The sequence below is a fragment of the Rhamphochromis sp. 'chilingali' genome (assembly GCF_963969265.1).
Source record: "Rhamphochromis sp. 'chilingali' genome assembly, chromosome: 1".
Taxonomy (NCBI): domain Eukaryota; kingdom Metazoa; phylum Chordata; class Actinopteri; order Cichliformes; family Cichlidae; genus Rhamphochromis; species Rhamphochromis sp. 'chilingali'.
In genome coordinates this window covers 48,307,656-48,330,253 of record NC_137929.1, presented here as the reverse complement: position 1 = coordinate 48,330,253, position 22,598 = coordinate 48,307,656, and the positions used below count along the sequence as shown (strand labels likewise).

Below are 22,598 nucleotides of genomic sequence, written 5' to 3'. Positions count from 1 at the left end.
AGAATAACGAACGCTTATCTAAGTGACCAAGGTTTCTTGCTTTAAAGCAGGAGCAAAGTGAGGAAAGCATATATATTTTGGCTAAGTCTGATAAAGTATAATTAGAATGTACCATTACATTAAGAGGAGCAAAATGAAATCAAAATATGCTATATCAAGAACATGTTATAACACAGGAAATGTGAGTTTTAAAATGAAATTAGTGTTAACACACGTGTTGTTTCTAGGTAGCTTTTAGCTATGATAAAATTTACGAATACGTAATTGCTTATATGCTTAAACTTAATTGAATAAAATGTTTATTTTGTATTGGATCTTTTAGTAGAAAAGGCGCTTATAATGATTTTCTTGTGAAAGGTGACTTTAGGTCAGAGTTAAGGCACTTGCAGCAGCGACAGTTTGTGTACAGGATGTTGATGATCAGATAAGGAAAAATAGAGCGAGCAACCGGACATGAAAGCAGAGCTTTAAGAGTTTTTAAAACGATGAGTCACGTTGAAGAATATATATATAACTAGAAGTAAAAAGTCAGGAACATAATTAGGATCATGCTTTTGATTAAAGAGTCCCAAACATGATAAGTTAGGGAGGTGCAGGAAAAGGTGTTTTGTTTCCTTTGCAGAAGATCTTGGCGACCACAGGGGGGTGAGGATGCTGGAGGCCCGAGGCCTGGTGGACCACAATAGAGGGACTGAGAAAAACCTAATCTTATGCATGGGTGTTCTCAAATGGGAGCTGGTGTTTATTACTGGACCACTTAGATGACATGAGGTTGTTCTCTGATTCGCTGAGCCAAAAGGACGGCTAGAGAGGGTCAGAGCGAGGACACAATGTATTGCGACCTCTGGTGTTCCAGAGGTCGAGAGAGGGAGTATTGAGAGTGGAGAGATATTTTGCTGTTATTGTTAATAATCATCATCATTACCATTGCATTAATAATATAATTGCATTCAGATGTTTAAACATTTTGGTACCCAATTAGCCTTTATTACAGGTGCAGTTATAACCACTTTAAACTGTTGAGTTGAATCTATAATCTTAAATGCTTTTGAATGCTTGTTATAATCTTAAGTGTGTATGTGCTGATTCTGTTGAATTTGAGTACACCCTGTACAGAGTCAGAGTGACAGGAAACTGCAGGCTTGCAGAGCGTTTGCAGAAGTGAAACCGAAAGCAGAATCTAAGTGCAGGTTATTCTGAGGAGCTGGTTAGACGAGGCTATGTGAATAACTAGGGTATTCAAATTGTCTGTTATACTTTTATATTCTTTTATTAAGCTTTTAGTAGAGGTTCTTGATTAAAACATTTATTCAACATAGTACATATAGTTTCAGTTAGGTTATTACACATAAGGATGAGCCTCTGTTCTGGTGAAAGGTCAGAAGTGCAACGGGTGAGATGAGAGAGCATTTAAGGACGAGACACACATACAGTTAGTGAGCGTTAGTAGGCGAGAGGTGACATAGAGGCCGAGTGAGGTCATGACATGTACACACACACACACACATTAGTTAGACTCATTTATAGGTGAGAGGTTAGTCATGTCTGGTTGTAACTGCGAAATTGGCTCTGCAAAAGAGGAACCGTTTCTTGTTGTCTCTGAAAATGAGGAACGGTGTCTGGCAGGATGAGTGGCTTGAACGGGAAGTCAAAAGGTTGACAGGAAATACCGGCCATGAAGATAGAAGACAATGTTCTTTCGAACTGTGTTAAAAGTCATTGTGGTTTTGATCTGACCTATGTATGAAATGTATCTGTGACGTATGAAGGGGTGTCATTAATTCAAACCCTGATGCTATAAAATAATTGTTTGTTCTTTGATTAAGTCGAAGATCAATTCCTGTCTGCGTACAGAGTGATCTTCCCACGCGTGTATTCATTAAAATCAATTGTTTGACCAAGTTCTGGACCATGGTTGTTTGTACTCTCCTTCCCCAATATTTGAACCTTAACATTATATAAATAAAAGTCAAAAAACATAATTAGGTTCATGCTTTTGATTAGGGAGTCCCAACCATAGGTTGAGGCGTGGTAGGAAAAGGTGTTTTGTTTCCTTTGCAGGAGATGTCGGGACCAAAGCGACCACAGGGGTGGCGAGGATCCTGGAGGCTGGAGACCGAAGGGAGCCACTAGAGAGGGACTGAGAAAAAGGACAGACCACTAGAGATTGACAAGTTCACTGACCAACTTTAGGCTCACTGATACATTTGGTGTGACCAACCTCAAGCATGGAGCGTTCTCAAGTGGGAGCTGGCGTTTTATTACTGGACCAACTAGACGACATGAGTTGGTTGTCTGATTCCCTGAGCCAGAGGATGGCTAGAGAGGGTCAGAGCGATGACACTAGTAAAGTGTGGAGGGTCACCAAGAGAGGGAGTGTTGATATGAGCCAAATATTTTACTGCTACTATTCATAACCACCATCATTACAATTGCATTAATAACATAATCTACAGCATTGATATTTCATTCACATGTTTAAACATATTGGCACCCAATTAGCCTTTATTACAGGTGCATTTATAACCCCTTTAAACTGTTGAGTTTAAATTTATAATCTTAAATGCTTATATACTGATTATATTACTTTATAAGAAAGGCCCAACTCTGAGTACACTCTGTGCCAAAAAGTCCTGACAGGAAACAACATGCTTTTGCAGAGCGTGCTTTTGCACCCAGAAAGTGAAACTAAGCAGAGTGTAAGAGACGTGGAGCTTAGAAGGTTAATCCTACAGTAAAAATAGTAGCTGAGCAAAGGCCTGAGTGTATTCAGCAACCTGCTGCGTTTGAGTTTGCTTGGTAACAGATGACTCAGAATAAGTCAGGAAGTATACTTCTAAAATGTCTTTGTTTCCTCTGTAAAGTGTACATTTTTTGGTTGTTATTTTGAGGAGCCGTTTGGATTATGCTATTTGAATAACCAGGTTATTCATTATTATCTTTTATTTGTTTATATGCTTTTATTATGTCAGGGTTCCTGGGTTGGTGACCCAGTGTTTTCAGTTTTGTCACATTTAGGTTATGTTGCCACATCAATGTTCTCACTTCCTGTTTTTTCCCTGTGTCAGCTTGTCTCTTGTGTCATTAGTCAGATTATGTTCAGCCCTGTACTCACCTGTTTCCAATCATTGCCATCATTCAACATGTGTATTTAAGTTCCTCGGGTTCACCAGTTCTTTGTCGTGTCATTGATGTTGATGTTCGTGTGATGTTGTCCTTCCCGTGTGTTCTCTCAGTTCAGTCAGTCATTCAGTGATCCAGCCAGTCAGTGTCCGTTCACCCTCTGTTCATCCTCTCCTTATAATAAACCTTCACCAGTCTTCACCTACCTGCGAGTCCTGCGTTTGGGTTCCTTCTTCCTCGCCTCCACACAACGCCTGACAGAATGACACGACCCGTGCCACGAAGACACGATTGGAACCCAGCGGACTCGGACCTCTACGAGCGGCAGGAGGCAGCGCTTTCCCGTTGGGCAGAGGAGCTCAGGGGAAAACAGCGGCTCTTCGCGGAGAGAGAGCACGTCTTCGAGGGACTCTCCTGGCTCTGGGCGGGCCTCGGAGACGCCGCGTTCCCCCACCTGCTGCCTCACCTGCACCGGAGCATTTGCCGCGGAGAGTGGACGTTTCACGCCGCGCTTCGGCTGCTCCCTCTCTCGCCGCTCCGCTCCTCGCTCACACACCCGCCGCCTCATTCGCCGGACCTCCACCTTCGCCACGGCACAGCGGCTACGCCTCCCACCTCGGCTCAACGGAGGCAACCGCGCCAGAGGCTCAGCTGTTTACCCCGGCTGCTTCCTCTTCCCAGAGAAAGCGGTGCACACGCCGCCATAATATGGACCATTTTCAGCAACTCCTGGTGGTGAGTGCCAGTGACTGTTTTCCACACCCTTCGTCTGATTACTCCCTTAAAACGCACAGTACACTCACTTCTGATTCATGGGGAGTTTCCTTCCTAGAGGACGATGTGGACTGGGAAGACTTTTTCTGCTCTGCTCCCTCTGAGCTGGGATTCATTAAGGACAACCCCCGCACTTCAACACCTCCGGAGACAGTTCAACTAAAGACTGTAAATGGTGATGGCAGAAAGGCCAGAGCAATCTCCGATAAATCTGTTACAGTCCGTGTGTATGCAAACCCTAGGCCTGCTTACTCTATGACCGTTTTATCCGAGCCTGCTCCTTCGTCCACCTGTCAGCCTGTTCCGGTTTCATCAGTTCCGGCCACTGTTGAAAATACTCATGCACCCAAACCTGTCAGTATCACTCACCCAGTCATTATCTCCACTCCCGTCAGTCAGCCTATACCCACACCAGTGCCAGCTCCCAGGAGGAGGGCAGCTGCGACCCAGTCTACCTCCACACCCGTTCCTGTTTCTCGGGTGGGGGTGACTGGTGTCCAGCCACCTCCCGCACCTGTCCCAGCGCCCAGGCTGAGGGCGGCCAGGATCTGACCTGACCCCCCTAGAGGCTCGGCTGAGGCTCTCCAGCCAGCGCCCTCACGCTCCGGAGGCACGGAAGAGCTAACCTGTCCACCTGCTAATTCGCCAGCCCATCCATCTCCTCACTCAGCTTTCCATGCCCTAGCACTATCTCTAGTTAGGCTAGCTGACCTGTCCCCTGCTCAGGCACCAGCCTTACTAGCCCAAGCTGCAGCTTTATCCCCCTCACTAGCTCAGTCTTTAGCTCAGCCATTAGCCGTACCAACCTCAGCTCAGCCATTAGCCTCACCGACCTCTGTTTATCCATTAGTCTCCTCAGTCCAGTCAGTTCACTCCCCTGCTGTTCAGCCTTCACTCCAGTCCCCTGTAGTCCAGTCTCCTGCCCTCCAGTCCCCTGTAGGTCAGTCTCCTCCTGTCCTCCAGTCTACTCTAGTTCAGTCTCCTCCTGTCCTCCAGTCTACTCTAGTTCAGTCTCCTGTCCTCCAGTCCCCTCCAGTTCAGTCTTCTGTCCTCCAGTCCCCTGTCCAGTCAGTCCAGTCTGCCCCTGTCCAGTCAGTCCAGTCAGTCCAGTCTGCCCCTGTCCAGTCTGCTCCCGTCCAGTCAGTCCAGTCGCCTCCCGTCCGGCCACCTGTAGCTCAGTCGCCCATTCTCCCGCCGTCTGTAGTCCAGTCTTCTGTAGTCCAGTTACTCATTCACCATCCTGTTCAGTTCCCTGACCTGCAGCCACAGCATCCAGAGCCAGCTGCGAGCTCTCCCGCTCCTCAGCCAGGGGTTTCCGCGCCCGCTGGCCCGGCCGCTCCTCAGCCGACTATTTCTGGATACCGCGGTGTGTGCCGCTGCTCCACTTGGGAGAAAGAAAAAGAGAGAAGCTGACTCTGCGACGCGAATGGACTCTGTGGATCTGTTGTTTTTACGTGTTGTTGGTTTCTTCTTCTAAGGATTAATTCTTCTGTGGAGAGCCTGGACATGAACATTTCTGCTGGCTTTTCATTCCCCTTTCCCTCTGCTGAGACTAGACTGACTGTAGCACATGTGAGTGATAACTTGGCCGACTACAACTGTTGGTGCTGGTCTTCGGCTCAGTATAACGAAACGATTTAGAACTAATCTTGGATTGAGCTCTAGTGTTGCAGACATGCTATTGTAATAACATGGTTGTGATCACTCCAGTCTAATTTCAGTTGTTGGGCGAAATTTTATTTGTGGTTTTTCTAAATTTAATCTTGAATGGCATTTTTGCAGTTTTGTCTTTCTAGTCTGACCTAACTGACTCTTTTACTGCTATATCAATAACTGCGCTGTGCCCTGAAGCGGCTTAATTTTTTTTTGAAATCGCAATGGCACACTACCCAGACGACTCTGACTCAGACATGGAACTTAACTCGCTACCTATGTGCCAGATAGTTGAAAATGTGACTCCTAGCCTTAGCCAACAAGTGGTGGAGTTAAGAACTGAGGTGAATAAGCTTAGTGATTGTTTACATGACTCACTGAACATACAGCAGAGTTTAATAAAGCAGTGGGACCAACTCACAACGGGGACCTCTCCCCCTCCTGCAGTCCCACAGTCTCCTGTTTTCCCAATGGCCGCATCGACACCTCATGTTCCTGCTAGGGACAAAACTGAACCCACCAACAGTACCAATCCATTCCTGCCCAGCAACCTATTTCAACCTACAAATCCTTTCCTCCCATCTCACTCACTCGAGCTCAGCAGCACTTCCAGAGTGATTGCGGCAGCTTTACATCACGCCAAACTGGAGCCTCCTGTGTATGCTGGGGACGGCAAAGTGCAACCTGAGGACTGGTTAAATGCAGTTTGCACAGATGTCACAGGGTGGAAAGGGACAAGTTATCTAAGTTTTTCTACTATGCATGTTTTGCTGTGTTTTACCTTTTTAATATTTTAATATTGTACACTGGCTTATTTTTGAGTTTTACTGCATGTTTTAATGGTATTTATTTGGTGACTTGTCCTGGAAAGACTCCGCCCCTACCTGATAATAAACTGATCACACCTGCGAGAGATCCCAGAGAGGCCAATAAGAGGGCCTGACAGACCACAGGAAGCAGTTCGACCGAGAGGCTAGAGAGACGGCCAGGAGTAAGTGGTGTCAGGCGGCAGCGCCTGCAAGCCGAAGGGGCTGGTGGAGCTGGGCGTTAGGGGAGGACAGAACACCAGCGCGCAGAGGACCAGCGCACAGGGCACCAGTGCAGAGAGTGACAGTACCAGCGGGGAGAGCGGAGACAGCACCAGCGGAAGGCACGGGACGGCTGTGTGGCTTTGCAGTTTTAAAGAAGCGGCGGGCGGAGTTGAGAGCTCTGCCCACCCGGGGTAAGTCTTCGACTTATCCCCTTTTATTGAATAAAAACTGCCGGAAGAATAGTGACTGCCGCTCCTCCCTTTCTCTAGCATATCAAGACGCGAATGCGGAAAGGAAGGAGAGGACTCCGCTGGGTTTCCCTTTTACTTCGCTGGATTTCTTCACTCCCTGGGACTTTTATGCCGTGGTGGATCCCACTGGACTTTTAATGTTGTGTTTTATTGATTTTTATTGTGTTATCCCTTGGCCAAGGTTGTTTTAATTCATTTTACATTTTTAACTATTTAAATATAATAAATTATATTTTTAATTCTACAGTTTTTTTATCATGTGCTTTCCCTTGGCGGCTCCACTGCTCTGCCCGCTTTAAGGAAGGTTTCCTTCCTTTTAAAAAAACACAAACCACCTTGGAAATAAAATCAGCCTTTCCGCTCCGTTACACATACAAAGCCTCATTGAATCTAACCGATGGGCAATTGCTAAACGAACTGCCACACTTTCTTGCAAAAGAGCCCGGGAAATGTTTCAAGGCATTGAGCTCCCACATCACATCATGGGCTCAATTCTGTCAACTGTTTAAGACCGTTTTTCTGCCCTCCGACAGCCAAGAACGCATTCTGAGAGGAATTTTGGATCGTGTTCAGGCTCAGGACGAACCGCTCCCAACCTTTGTTGCCCACATGTTGAGTGAGTTTGACAAACTGAAGAGTCCTCCACCTGAAAAAGACAGAATCGACCTAATTAGTAAACATGCTCTTGAAAAATACAGAGTTGCCCTGTATGGCGCTAATGTCACTTCTGTAATGGACCTGCTGCTACGTGCTCATGAGCTTCACTCAGTGCTTAGACCACAAAGACCACAGCCTGCTTTATGTGGCAAAGACAACTATAAGCCTGAACCGTACTGCTTCAAATGCTCTCAGTCACTACACGCACCTGCCCAAACTGTAACACCCAACCTCATTTGCCACAACGAGCCTCAAACACCACTAGGCATGGCCCAGTCCAGCCATTGCCGGCACCTGGCCCCTCTGACCCTGGCCATGAAAAGGTGGAATTAAGCAGCACCACATCCCAGCCACAATACAGGCAGTCGGGAAACTACAGGGGGGGGAGGACATTTCACAGAGGCCAACCTTCCCCCAGTTACTATTGGAGCCTCACACGCCTGATTCACCACAGGGTGGACACAGTCTTGGACACTTGGAAGACAATTTTTCACAAGTCCACTGGAATACCCCACCGCCACCGCCACCTGCTCTCACTGCATGGCCGCCAGCTCGGCCACCATTCTCACCACCTCCTCCCTCTGCTGGCCCAATCCTGGGTCTGCCATGCCTCCCCTCCTGGATTTCGGCACCAGCATGCACGGCAGACAGACAGCAGTGAGGGATTGTTCTGAACCTGAGAGAAAACCTGAGACATCAAGTGGAGGAAAGATCAGCCTCTACTGTGGACTGACAGCAGCTCTGCTGCTTCTGTGCTGCTTTTCATTCATTTACTGTCTGAATAGAAAACAGGATTTCTACTCATCTAATAATGGAAGTCAGAAAGATATGGGTTTTTTTTCTTACAGAATAAGTGGTGTTTGTGTTCCACAGTGATCTGTTGCTTTATTGTCTGATCTCATAAAAACTGCCAGACTGTATCTGTGAGTTCAGACGCGTGTTCATTTAGAGCCTTAACCCTTTAAGCCCTACCATAGAACCAAGTCCGCCAGAGCTTATATTATATTTTTACATGCTGTAGAGCCATTTTTGGGAGCATTTCAAGTTGCTATACATCAATACAACCATTACAGCCTAAATTTTAATAATATGTATGTATTAAATACATAGTAATTACATAAAATGTAAAAAAGTGCAATAAACTACAAAAAAATTGAAAATCGTTTTTGCTTTTTTAACATATATTTCTAGTTAGAGAAATTTAAGAGGCTTATCCCTCAAAACTGTAAATACAAAAAAATTGCACAAAGTAGTTTCCTACCACAGGAAATTTATTTTGAGTGTCTTCATAGTTTTATTTTTGAAATACACCAATTTTTATACACTGCAGGAAAAACGAAAATAAATATTATACTACAAATTTGCAAAAAAGCAGCATATGCATCAAAATAAACTATTTCCAGCAGTGCAATATGAGTCCTAAGCATCCCAGAAACGACACAGAAAGTCATAAAGTCAAACATAACTTTTAGAAAGACCAGTATAGGCCCTGAGGCCCTGATGGTAAAAAAAGACTACATTTCCGCAAAAATGACGTCACTTCCGGTTTCGGGCAAGTAATGGCGGACATGCAAAAGTTCGTGCTGACGTCTATGGACTACTTGCACAATCACTTCCGCGTTCTATGTAGTCCTGCCCCAGTGCTTCCGGTGCGGTTAAACCATGGCGACGTTCTACACTCGCTGCCTACAAGAGCTCCCAAAATTAAACATCACTGATGTTCATCGGATTTGCAGAGTGACGACTACCCCCGCCAGCAAATTAGATAAAGGATTTAAGTTATGTGCTGCATCATATATACACAACTACGACTAGTTTAACTACGAAAACCAAAATGCCATCAAATGATCATAGTTTGGAAATCTATTCACAAGAGAGACATACATGTGTCAATCATTAATTAACATTACACACTGACATAAAAATAATGTGAACTGTGACAAATATGCTAATGGTATGCTGTATAAAATAGTCTGATTAAGAGTCTATTTGGTGTTGTATTTTACCTGTAGCATTAGGATATCGTTTAAATACTAAAGCATCTACATGAAACATACAATCAGCAGAGAAAAAGTAAATGTCTATTTTGTTTTCATTAAGAGTGGAAAAACTTTCGAATATTTAACTGATGGTGACCTTGGTATATTTTAAACAGTTAGCTTGAATAGAACTGAGGTGTACCTGGTATAGAATCGGATGTCACTGTCGGAGCCAGCAAAACGCTGTAACCCAAATTCTCGCTGGACACATAACTCCTGTATTTCCTTCTTTAGAGTCTCCACGTCTTTGGACAGGTCTTCTGCAGCTGATGCAGATATGTCCAATGCAGACGGCTCAGGGACTGAGCAGTAGTCATGATCTCTTGTAAGACTGTGCTCTTCTTGATCGTCAGGAGGAACTCCTTCAGGGCGTCGCTCCGTTCTCTCCCAAACACTACGCCGTGGTGGTTCAACTTTATAGCCATTCCACTCAAAAAGTGTTGGTACAGCACCTTTAATAAGCCGCCTTCGACCGTCGAGGGTTGTTGGCTCTATGAGTTGATCACTGGCAAAGTGTCTGCAGCAGACTCTGGTGTGAGAGGTAATCGTGAAATGATCCCGCCGTATGTTTACCAGCCATTGTCTTCTCAAGTCAGAATGGGTCGGAAAGGCATGAAAACTTAGTATGCTGTTAAAAGCAAGCGCTTTTTATGCAGTTTTTGCAAAGCTATATGTGGAAGGAAACTGTGACCTAGGACAAGCTGATGGTATAAGATGTAAGTACAACTCCTCCGGTTTCATATGCAAAAAAAATTATTGCGCTAGCTTACGTGGTTGCAGAGCTACCGGGATTTAAAAATAGTTACGCAAAACAGAGCGTGCCCGCTCTGACCGGTTCTAAAGGGTTAAACCTTGTACTTGAAGCTTTAATATTTTTATTGATAAGTTGAAATTGTGTTACAAACAAATGCTATTTTTCTATTTATATAAAACTGTTAATTATTAATAGTACAGTTAAACATATTTTATTGATTTATAAATGTACATTTTAAAAACAAAACGTGGCAATGTATGAGTCTGAAGAAGTGAAACACAACACTGACTCACACACTTGTAATCATGTATAACTCTTATTATTGTGTCATAAATGTTTCCTGTGTGCTCTGCAGTTTCTTACAGTATATACAGTATTGGTATCGGTCTGATCCTGACCTAAATTCCAGGATTGGATATCAGGGAGAAACAAAAAATGTAACCCGATCCTTAAATATCTCAAAAGCACCTCACAAAACTTGTGACATGGCGTAACCCAGGTAGTGAGTGGTACCTTAGCATGTCGGAGCAGTATGTATCACATGATAGAGCAGCTGTTGCGTGCGAGATCTGTCGGCTGTCTGGAGTTACTTCACACTGAAAGCATCTGGAGACTCGTTACGTGCTGCCAAACCAGCATTTCATCTTTGAGCAAGCTATCCCAAAGAAGTAAAGCAAGTATGTAAGTTCATCTCTGAATGTTTATAAAGCATTCCTATGTTAAGCTTAACAACCGGTATATGGAGCTCGGACGTCTGTGCGATGTCATTGCTAAGTCTGATTTTACAATGGATAGACTCAAGTTTTACTTTGAGAAAAACTAACTAACTAACTAACCCTAACCCGTCGAAAGGGGAGGGGCCGGCTGCTCCCAAATAGAGCACATTTCATTCATAATGTTGTAAATCCAAGCCCATTATGTATTCACGATCTGAATACTGGGTTGTGTGAAATCCCAGAAATACACCTTAGACAAAGTGAATCTGTGAACTGGGGTGTAGGTCTATTAGGTTATGTTGTGGCAATCCTCGGGTTGGGGGATGGGTGTTCATACTGGAGTGCAAAATTAAAACCAATGGAAGATGGACAAGAAAAGTTCAAAGCCATCAGGTGCTCAGTTTAGAAAAAATAGTAAAGAAGAGGAAGAGAAACGAGCAAAAGATACAGGTAAGCAGATGTGTCATTGGATAATGGCAGGTCATCCTGAAACAATCAGAATCAGAATACTTTATTAATCCCTAAGGAAATTATGTGGATTTCAGTTGCTCCAAAAAGAAATGGTAAAAACAGTAACAGACTAAACTCCATTATGTTACAGATTTTAATATTAATTAGTCATTGTCAGTTGCTGATTTGTCCTGTTCTCATTGTATGACGAATTATGATGGCTGTTTGGTAGCTGTTTGCATACTATGCATACTCTCTCTCTCTTTATATATGTGTGTGTGTGCAGTGGCGGTCCTAGCCTGTTTGGCGCCCTGGGCGAACACTCCCTCTGGCGCCCCCCCCCCCCACACACACACACACACACACAAAACAAGGATTGTACACACACACATATGAAGAGAGAGAGAGTATGCATAGTACCACAGTTTGTAGATGCACATTTGGATGGATTGGTGAACTTCTGCCTGTCTTTAATTCTGAGAAACTCTATCTTTTCAAAGTGCTCTTTTTATACTCATTTTATACTCAGTAAGTCAGTCATGTTACTGACTTACTGCCAATTAACCTCTAAATGCTCCTCCAGCTGATTCACTTTAGTAACAGTGACTTTTCCAAGCTTTTGTTGCCTGAATACAAATCATTGCATTTTGTTTTTATTGACCAAACCAGAATGAGAATGTTAAAATTTACGATGTTGACTGGGAACTGCAGTTATAGATAATATTGTTGGGTGTAACTATGAGATCAAATGGCTGTTTTATTTATCAGCAGTGGTCTACCATTGGGTAAGCTCTTTCATGTTAGGTTTGAGGGTCAGCAGTGATGTAACTAACCAAAATAAATGAGAATCATGAATGTTAAAAATATAGATATTTTTTTTAATAATAGAATAACATCACTTCTATCCTGGGCAGGTTTACCTTACTCAACCACTTTGATTTCTCAGTAAAACAAACAAAAAAACAAACAAACAAACAAACAAAAAACATTTCTGGCACAGTTATTTGTTCATTAAGAAATTAACAAAAAGTGATCTAGAAAAACACTTTTCGGTGCTGCATAACAGTGGTTTCATGGTCAGTGTTTAACCCTTTGAGGTCCTCACCAAGAAAAAAGCAATGGAAATGGTTTTGTTTCCATTTCTTATTGATTTGGGTGACTAATCAATATTTAATAATATATTTAATAATATATTTAATAATATACAATCAATATTTCTTTTTTCAATAGACCCTTTAGTTTTTAAAATATTGATTTCTACCAAACAGTTGAGATGTCCATCTATGGTAAAAGTATGAAATGTCATGCAAATACAAGTACATTAGATAATACAGTTGAGAAAAAATCAAATAAAGTGCCGAATTATAATTAAATTAATAACAAAACTATCCAGGCCATTGGATAAAGTTTATTTCTAGTAGCATGCCAGTGAACACTGCTGTTTCCATGCCATCAAATGAAAGTATTATATCAAACAACAAAATACATAGTTTTTTCATCTGCAAATGTGAAAGATGTGCTACAGCACAAAATACTCTCATTCAGGCCACTTCTGATTGAATGCTACTGTGCAAAAATGAGTTTTGTGTTTAAAATAGAATAGTGCAAATCAAGCACATCTGCTTGTGGTTTTGGTCGTTGGGGTCTTAGGGTGTAGCATTTATTCTGTGGTCTTGGAGAGCTGGATCATGGTTGTCCAACTCTAGATGCTGGCTTGTTAACTTGGTTCAGACACAGCCAGGTGGAAACCTTTTGAGAGCCATCGGTTTCTGGTCCGGTAGGGCACAGTCCCTCTTGTGGACCAGGTATTCAAGTCAAGGATGTATCCAAACAGTGTAATATGCCATCTCCTTAACTTTTAACTTGTAACTTGTCTTGTACAGGTGCAATAGCATATCAGAAAGTTTAATTCCTCCCATATGCTAATTATATACAGGGATGAGTGATGGGCATGGAATGGTGATCTGATGATGTTTAGGAGGTTGACACATTTCTTGTCAAACCATTGCATTGCAATCAGACCTTGATCAGCCTGTAATAACAGGCTTCATGGCCCTTCTTCATCAGGTCTTTGTCTGCCATCAGGGGAGCTCCACAGGTGCAGTTTGGTCATACAGTACCAATGCACCTGACACCCAAGGAGGTGTGCAAGTTCTGGACCAAGCTGAAACTTGTGAAGAACTGCGGTTCTTTTATGGGGTTGCATAGTGGGTTTTTTTTACAACTTTGGCCCCTTACAGGTAGCTTCTATTCCTTTTCACTCAGGGGAGCATTGAATAATGTAGACCCCCCTTGATACAGCAGCAAGTTGTGGATGATACCAGATGAACTTGCTTGGCAGACCAATTTAAAGCCACACTCATCTGGTTTGTTGGCAATATATTGGTGGAGAGTGCCAGCCCTTGTTGCTTCATATGAAACCATGACCTCAAACACACTGTGGTTGAAGGTGGGTGATATCATCAGAATCATCAGAAAGTTACAAAAATGACTTACTGAGGAAATTATTTCAGCCTATTCTTGCTGTGCTAACACTTAATGTGATTTATCAATAGCAATGGATAAACAAAATGGGTCTAGTGGTCTGATTTTATGGCAAATAGTCAATTTTAATAACATTTAGGTTATGTTAGCATTAGCACCACAAAGGGACAAATCAACCTTTTGTTTGACCACTTTTTAAAAAAATATTAAACATTTAATTTCACTTTTTTAATGCTGTCAAGTGACATACATCTGTTTAGTAAGTCCTCCAACACTATCATATATCAAAAAATGTTATCTTCCTACCTTAGTTTTATTGGGAGAGGGATAAGCAGAGCCAACAGTTTCCATTTGCAGTGCCTTCTGATGGATTTTTTTGGCATTACAGATGTAAACCAATTGGTAGAAAAGACTCAATAAGGTAGGTCAATTTCAGTGAAAGCCTCAGTTAGATATAGGGCCTGAAAATGTGCTCTACCAATTGGTTGACCAGAACACTAAAGGGTTTTAAACAGTGTACAGTGACATCAATGTGTTGATGCATGTAAGTAAGCACACAGGTGAAATGTTATGTTTATTGTGGTTCAAAGACATTAATTAAACATCTATACATGAGTTTGGTCATGGATCAGGTTCAGAGTCGCCCATTCCAGAGATCATGAGTCTGCTGAACACACAAATCAGCTGCTTCTTACTCCATCAGAAAGAGCCAGGACTAGGATCAGGATCCTGCCTCATTAATTGAAAAACAGAGTATGATCTAGATAAAGAGATAAGGACAGAGTCAATAAGAAACTCTTTATCCACATGAGGACAACTGATCTCGATCAAACATCAACAACAATGATTCAGTGAAGTCCCTAGTTTAAATGCATGGACTCTGTCTGCTCTGAAAAACAGGTCTGAACTGGTGTGAAATCCTATAAGTCTGAGAGGGAGATGCCTGAGGCCTGAAGCAGCTGAGGTTGTCTAAATAAGGGACTAATATCTAATCAGAGGACAGCAGATAAAATATAGAGTTCAAAAATACACATGTGATTGTGTTAATTGGTAATTTAGCTTCCAATGCAATATTAGAATAAAAAATTGTAATAAAAGCTCAGACTCAGGCCCTTTAGATGGAGAGCCAATCCAGACCTCTTATTCAGGGATAGCTGGGATCCACCACATTTGAACGCATCAGTGAAATTAGACTGGGGCCTAAATATGGACTTAAAACTTGTCTAAACTTGTGAGAAATTAAATTCACTAGCTGAAAGTGAATATAGAACATAAACAGGCTAACAAAAAGGCTGACATAAACGCTTGCCAAATGGTCTGTGAGTGTGAGTCCTGGTCTAACCTGGGGCTTTCCACCTGTAGAGAAAACATCCAGCCAAAAGTAAGATCAGACCCAGGGTCAGTATAGAGGCTCCGATGGCAATCAGCGTGGTTGATTCAGGAGTTGATTTGTCTGAGGACGGCTCTGAGTCGGACAGGTGACAGATAGAGGCCAACAGTCAAACAGACAGGTTAGCAGTCAAATACATATTTCTGTGGACAGACAGACAGGTATTTACCCCAGTCAGTGATCAGAGGTTCCTTCAGGCTAGCGTGCTCCACCACACAGGAGATGTTCTCGCCAGACCTTCAACACAAAGACCACTGATTCACAAACCACTCACAGAATGGATCCGGAAATGAACCAGGATCTGATGTGGACTGACCTGGGTGTGTACTCCAGGTAGGAGTGAGTCTGGTAGTACCAATCACCATTTGCCATCTCCTTAGTGGAAGTGACATCAGAGGTGACTTCCTGTCCGTCTCTGAGCCAGCTCACTTTGATCTCACTGGGAAAGAAGTCGTAGACGCTGCAGACCAACATGGCAGGATGGTGACCAGAAAGTGGGGTCTTGGACTTAATTCTGACACTGGGCCGAACTAAAAACCACACAGACATTATATTACCATTGTGGCAATATTATGTGTAATGGGATAGAATCATCTGTAATCTACCTATAGAAAATGTGTTAGCTGTCAGAATAATGGCATAATTTTGGTTATTTGTAATTAAATAAATTAGAATTGCAAATTTCAAATCAATTTTATTTATATTGCTTCAAATCACAACAGTTGCCTATTGTAAAAATTGTATTTTATGTAATTTATTGTAAAATCCCTACATTAATATAAGGAAATAAGAAAAAAAATGCAACAATCATATGACCCCTATGAGCAAGAGTTTTGGTGAGAAAACTGAAGGCTCTCCCTCACATTCTACTTTTAAATACTCTAGGAATGACAAGTAAGCCTGCAGTGCGAGAGCGAAGTGCCTAATGGCATGATATGGCACTGTAAAGTCATTAAGATAAGATGAGGTTATTATTGAGGAGCAGGATTTTAAATTAAATTCTGGATTTAACAGGAAGCCACTGAAGGGAAGCCAATACAGGAGAAATATTCTTTCTCTTTCTAATTCATAATTTCTAATATCATAATTTTATTAATATCGTATTTTTACTACTTCCTTTATTACACCCTAAGCTCATGAATAATTTATTGGGGTCATAAATCACTCTGTTTGACATAAGGGGCATAATATCACTCTCTCGAATGAACTAGTTTTTCAGCGTCACTCTGAGACAGGATATTTCTAATTTTAGAGATGTTGCACAAATGGAAAAAAGCAGTCCTACATATTTGTTTAATAAGTGTATTGAAGGACATCCTGGTAAAAAAAATGACACTTTTTTTCAAATTGCAATTATTAATTAACACTAACAGTATCAGGAAGCAAATGCTTCCTGGCCATCCAGTGAAACTGTTGGGAAGACAGCGTTGGAGAAACATGAACATTTTATTTGTACTGTATAATCTGCAGATTCTGACAGAAATCTGCAACTATCCTTTGAAGCACCACTCCTCTCTAAAACAGCAATAAGGATAATTATTAGGTTATTTACATTATTATGTAAATAACAAAATAACTTAAAGCAAAAATTGGGAAACGTAAAGTCCGAAGTCTTTATATTAAGGGCCATCAGTCAAACAATACTGTTGCTCTGGGTCTAAACAGAGCGCGTTGTGTGTGACGTCTTCTTTTGCACATGCGGGCCTCTTTAAGGGTTCACACGAGAGCGTTTGCTGTCGCATTTTATTTGTAGTGTGAACAAGCAGACAAAAAAATCGGATTTGAAGAAGCTCAAGTTTTGCCACCAGCATTCAATGCAAGCTGTAATTACACAAATATTTGTTAAATCATCTTCTACTTTTTAACTTCTAATTAAAGTTTTAATTAATCCTGAAATAATTTAATAAAAAACTTTTCATTGTTAAAAAACTTTGTTTCTTGAATTTTAAAGAAACAGAACTCCAGTAGACTCCAAATTTCTAAACAAATTTAAACCTTCAGGAGTTTAAGGATTAAACTGAGTGATTCAGAGTGTTGGTCGCTGTGTGGCTGAACATGATGCCCTGATGATGTTGCGCAACTACACACTCACCTGACTTAGCTAGAACAGCCCGATCATGAACATCAATGTTATGGTAACAATATTGCACTACCATTTGTCTCATTGAATTCAGCCGTGCAGTATCATTGTTCCAGAGCATTGCCAGCTCCACTCCATGCTCAGTGAATCCAACATACTTCCCCACACTGCTGCTGAACCTGATGTACTCTATCTTCTTGTAATAGCGAGAGTAGATGTACTCGATGTGCTTCAGCGCAGTGGAGTTAAATTCACAGCGTTCCACCCTATACTCTAAAAATCCATCTGAAGAACAAAACAGAACATCAGTGAAGTGCAGACTGTGGAGAACTGATCATACCTGTATAATACCTGTATAATAGATGATAAAGTATAAACTGTATGTTATATTGATGAGTCTATTGATCAATGAACCATGTATTGATCAACAATATACAGACCAAAGATGGATGTATTGATTGGTAATAGTGTGTTGATCAGTGCATTGATCATACCTGCAGTGCGGATGCTGATGAAGAGGAGGGTGAAGCAGAGAAAAGATGAAGCCATGTTCCTGAGTGCTCTTAACAAACTGCCTCAGTCTGACTGAGAGCTGCTTTAAAAGCCAGATGACATAGTCACTTGATCACAGCATCACCTGTTAATAGGAAGAACTCTCTCAGAAAGGTTTCATCTGTAGTTTATAACCCCACCCTGCCACACCCCTTTTTTCTCTAGCTAATGCAGTCCTAGGTATTAATGCGACTGAGGACTGAGGCTGTTCAGATGGAAACACTGTGACTTATTTGTTCAGATAAAGATAAACTAAATACAAAATGATTTGGCTTTTATAAAGTGTGATATTATCTATCGTTAAGCAAATATACTGGAACCAGCAGGTTCATCATGTTCATTAGTCAAAGTAAACTTTATCGCTACATACAGTATCATTATTGATGACAGTACGTGTTAGACAAAGTAAAGTTTGAATTTGTTTGAAGACCTGAAACATTTAAGTGTGATAAACACATCAGCAGTATTTTCATGATTGATTATGGTGATTTACTCGGAGGTCAGAACCACATCTCTAACTCTGGAACTGCATGAGCCTGTGGACATCAGTTAAGCTGTTAATGAACCTGCAGTCAGCTGAGACTGAATAAATTACATGGATGAGTGATGAAATCTTTCTCCCACTGAAAACATCACATCCAGATGAACAGAATCAACTTTTTGAAATTTTCTTACCTGGATGACTGAGCATGTATCAAGACATTATTGATCAGTTCTACAGATCTTTAATCAGTGATTCTACAGTAAATGATTCCGAGGAGCCGACTGACAGTGTAAAAGCTTCATTACTGTCCACAGACTCATGCAGTTACAGAGTTAGACATTTGATCTGACCTCAAGGTAAATCACAAGTGAAAAAGTGTTTGCCCCCTTCCTGATTTTTTTTCTGTATTTTTATATTAATATGATGTGACTGTGAAAAAAAAATCAGTAACTAATTACTTACGGTTCCAAAAAAGTAATCCTGTTACTTTCTGATTACTTGTTTTCAAAAGTAATTAATTGCTTAGTTAGTTACTTTTTAAAAACATGACACACAAGCTGAATAGGTAATAAAGCAATAATTACCTGCATAATCCATCATATAAAATGTAATCAAATGAAAAAGTTTGTTTTTAAAACTTGCTTTATTAGTTTTAGTCTTTTAACTTTATGCATCAAGCAAAAATTAAATTAAATGCAACAGTCTTTGACTTGAAGAAATTTGTTTAACATTTAAACCTATATTCTGCACATTCCAGCATATAAAATAAAACATTTTTTTTGCGTTTACACTGACTCTTTCAAATAGATGCAAGTAAAACACAGCAGAAAATCAATAAATACCAAGACTCAGCGGCACTAAGCCCTGTTGCTCTTCAATCTATTTTCACCTGTATAGCAGGAGTGGGGTAGGCGGAGGTTTGCCCTGGTGCAGGTGTGCTGCAGCGGTCATGTTAGTGGAAGGATCTGGGAGTTTCTCTGTGAATTTCACATTCCTGTGGCAGCGTACTTGGTGCTTGCTCAGAAGTTTATGGGTTTTTTTCGCTGTAGAAAGAAGTTTTCAGTGTATAGCGGACACTAATGTTTTTGTCACTTTTTATGAAACAAACTCAAAGTAAGGTCAGTACTTCCATGCTTTAAAGGCGGCACAGTCATACTCTCTCCCGCACTCGATATATAATCCATTGTTGATCTGCACAAGTCTGTTACCACGAATGTCACACATGCTAATATCATTGTCGTGAGACAAGCTTTAGCTTGGCACACACCTGGGGAACACAGCCGAACAGAATCTATCTGACGAGACAGGACAGGCAAACCGGAATATGAAGCACACGGAATGAGGGACTGCCAAAATTACAGTTTAGCAATGCAGTAACGCAGCGTGCTTACTGGAAAGTAACAGTAATCTAATTACCTTTATTGCAATAGTAATCCCTTACTTTACTTGTTACTTGAAAAAAGTAATCGGTTTACAGTTACTGCCCATCTCTGGTGGTGAATCACATCTTCCAGCTTCACTTAGTCCAACATTTACTGTCATCTGTTACAATAAACATGATGAACGTGCTGGTTCCAGTATCTCTGCTTTACTGATCATCCAAAACAGAAAATAATATCACACTTTATAGAAGCCAAATCATGTTGTATTTGGTTTATCTTTATCTGAACAAATGGGTCATATGTTTCAATTTGAACAGTCCAAAAACTTTGGACCACATAATGCTACCAGCTTAATCCTCGGTCACATTAACACCTGGCACTGCATTAGCTAGAGAAGGGATTAATTGATTGATTGATTGATTGATTGATTGATTGATTGATTGACTCATTCATTCATTCATTGATTCATTGATTGATTCACTGATTGATTGATTGATTGATTGATTGATTGATTGATTGATTGATTGATTGATTGACTCATTCATTGATTGATTGATTGATTGATTGATTGATTGATTGATTGATTGATTGATTGATTGATTGATTGATTGATCGTACTTTATTCATCCCGAGGGATGTGGCAGGGTGGTGTGATAAACTATCCAAAAAACCTCTGTGAGAGTTCTTCCTGTTAACAGGTGATGCTGTGGTCACGTGACTCTACACAGTAAAAAATGAGTGTCAGTTTTGCAGAGTTGATTTCAACTCTGTTTCAAATAACCTTTTGTCCCACTCAAAATTAGAGTAAAATTTACTCCAGGGCCAGTCTTAACTTTTTAGTTTTAACTCCTCTCAATTTGGTGTCGAAATGAATAATGAAATGTTCGGAGAAATAAGATTACACTTTACACAGCTTGTTTTTTTACTACAAATGCAGTTTAATAATAACACACTAATGTGTAATAATATTTCACTTCTATTTCTCTGTAGTGTAATTTTTTATATTCATCATATTCAGTTCATCATCATCAGGTTGTCAACATTAAAGACAACTAAATCTTGCTTTGTCCTTTGTCAACTCATAGGCATAGGAATGCTTTTGAAAGGCTACTGCACATGATGGCAAATTGAGCAGCACTGGTTTCTCATGTATTATCAAAACTTACTCAATCTGGTAAAACAGAGGCATCAGACACTACTTTAACATTGTTTATCCCTTTTACATTCAGAGAGACATACTTTAAATCACTCATTGCAGGATCTGGTTATTTAAATCATGTAGAGTGGTAGCAACAGTAAAAGTATCAGCCTCATAAATTAACTTATAAGAAAGACTCCAAACGCATGAATCATGATTCACAAGCCCAACTGACTCCCTGACTCATCCCTGTTGGTGTTAGCAAACTAATTTCATTAGAAGAAATATATCTAGCTTATAATTAAAATTGTGGAGAAAAACACGAAGTATCCAGTATCTTAACAAAAACATTTCTGCTCTGTACTGGAAGAAAAAACCCTGAGTAGAAACTCACATCAACGGTGCAAGTTAGGCGCACCGGCACAAAAGTTAGGCGCACTCAAATATTTCAACCACATCGCTTAAAACCGCAGTTTTACATGTGCACTTTTTTGGAGGGGAAATTGCAGTCCATACAGACAATATTCATTTGTAAATTATTAACTAACAATCTTGTACTTAAAGTGCTTTGGCAATATTGTAGACAATGTTAAACTTAATCATCACATCAGCCTCCTCTGACGACCTGTTTGCTGTTGCATGCTGCTGAAAGGCAGTGGGGAGAGGGGGCACTTGGGCAGTGCATTTATTGCAGCATATAATGTGTTTTCTGGATACACTGTGTTTTTTCAGCATTCAAAGATTAATGGCACCATGTCAGAGCTGGCTATGAACTTCAGACGGATCAGGCCTTAACTTAACAAAAAAGTTATCAATAGTTATTTTCATCTTTTCTTATTACCCACAGCTACATCCACTTCTGTCGGGCCTCACTAGGGCTGGGTATCATCACTGATTTCAATAATCCATTCGATTCTGGTTCTCAAAGTCCTGATTCGATTCAATTTAGCCTCAGACTGTCAGAAATATTATAATTCTGATCATTTATCAGTACTGATGTATGTGAGACTTCATCAGAATTGTGAACATCACAGCAGATGCTTTTGTGTCAAAGTAACTGAGAATAAAACACAGAAAAACATGAAGGAGATTTTTCTGGTCTGGCTTTTTATAGCAGATAACCTTAAAAATATTCTATAATTTTGCATAATTTTAAAAAGTTTATTTTTCTTCAGTATTGAACAGCAGAAACTATGCTTTCTTGTCCGAGGTCATTTAAGTGAAAAAGAAAAAAAAGAAAAGAAAAAGACAGCGGCCGACAGCGCTGTAATCAACGGTAGACTGTTGGGTAATAAGCGAATGAATAATGCAGAAAACAGATTTGAGACGGGAAACTGTTCTTGAAGTACAGAGAGAGAGAGAGAGAGCTAGCTGTGCATGAAGTGTGATTTTTATCGTGGTGGAAGCAAAACAGCAAAAGTCAGAGGGAATTCATGACGACATTTATCAAATGTGAAGCGTAGTTTGCTGCTTCTTTTGCTGCTGGCTCGGTGAATTTTGGTTGGAGAGAGACAAAACCTGAAGCTCAGAATCAGCGCAAAAAGACGTGAACACAGAGCTCCGACAGCGTGTCCGTCTACGGGCCGTCGGGTGAGAAAGCCGAGAAAGACAAAGTTGATTCTGTTGCGTCGGGTCCGCTC

General features: G+C 41.0%; 2 protein-coding genes across 2 annotated transcripts in view; one reads left to right on the top strand and one right to left on the bottom strand.

Annotated features, from left to right (window-relative positions):
- LOC308401547 (uncharacterized protein) overlaps positions 1-22,598 on the top strand; it is a 201,331-nt gene that overhangs the window by 9,532 nt on the left and 169,201 nt on the right. The gene's annotated exons all lie outside the window — the stretch shown is intronic.
- On the bottom strand, positions 15,270-17,951 carry LOC308401477 (H-2 class II histocompatibility antigen, I-E beta chain-like; the record flags this gene model as incomplete). The annotated part of the gene is made up of 5 exons (XM_080889696.1): positions 15,270-15,397; positions 15,492-15,559; positions 15,639-15,852; positions 17,415-17,687; positions 17,897-17,951. The coding sequence occupies 5 exons, from the start codon at positions 17,949-17,951 to the stop codon at positions 15,270-15,272; spliced, it is 738 nt and encodes a 245-aa protein (XP_080745822.1).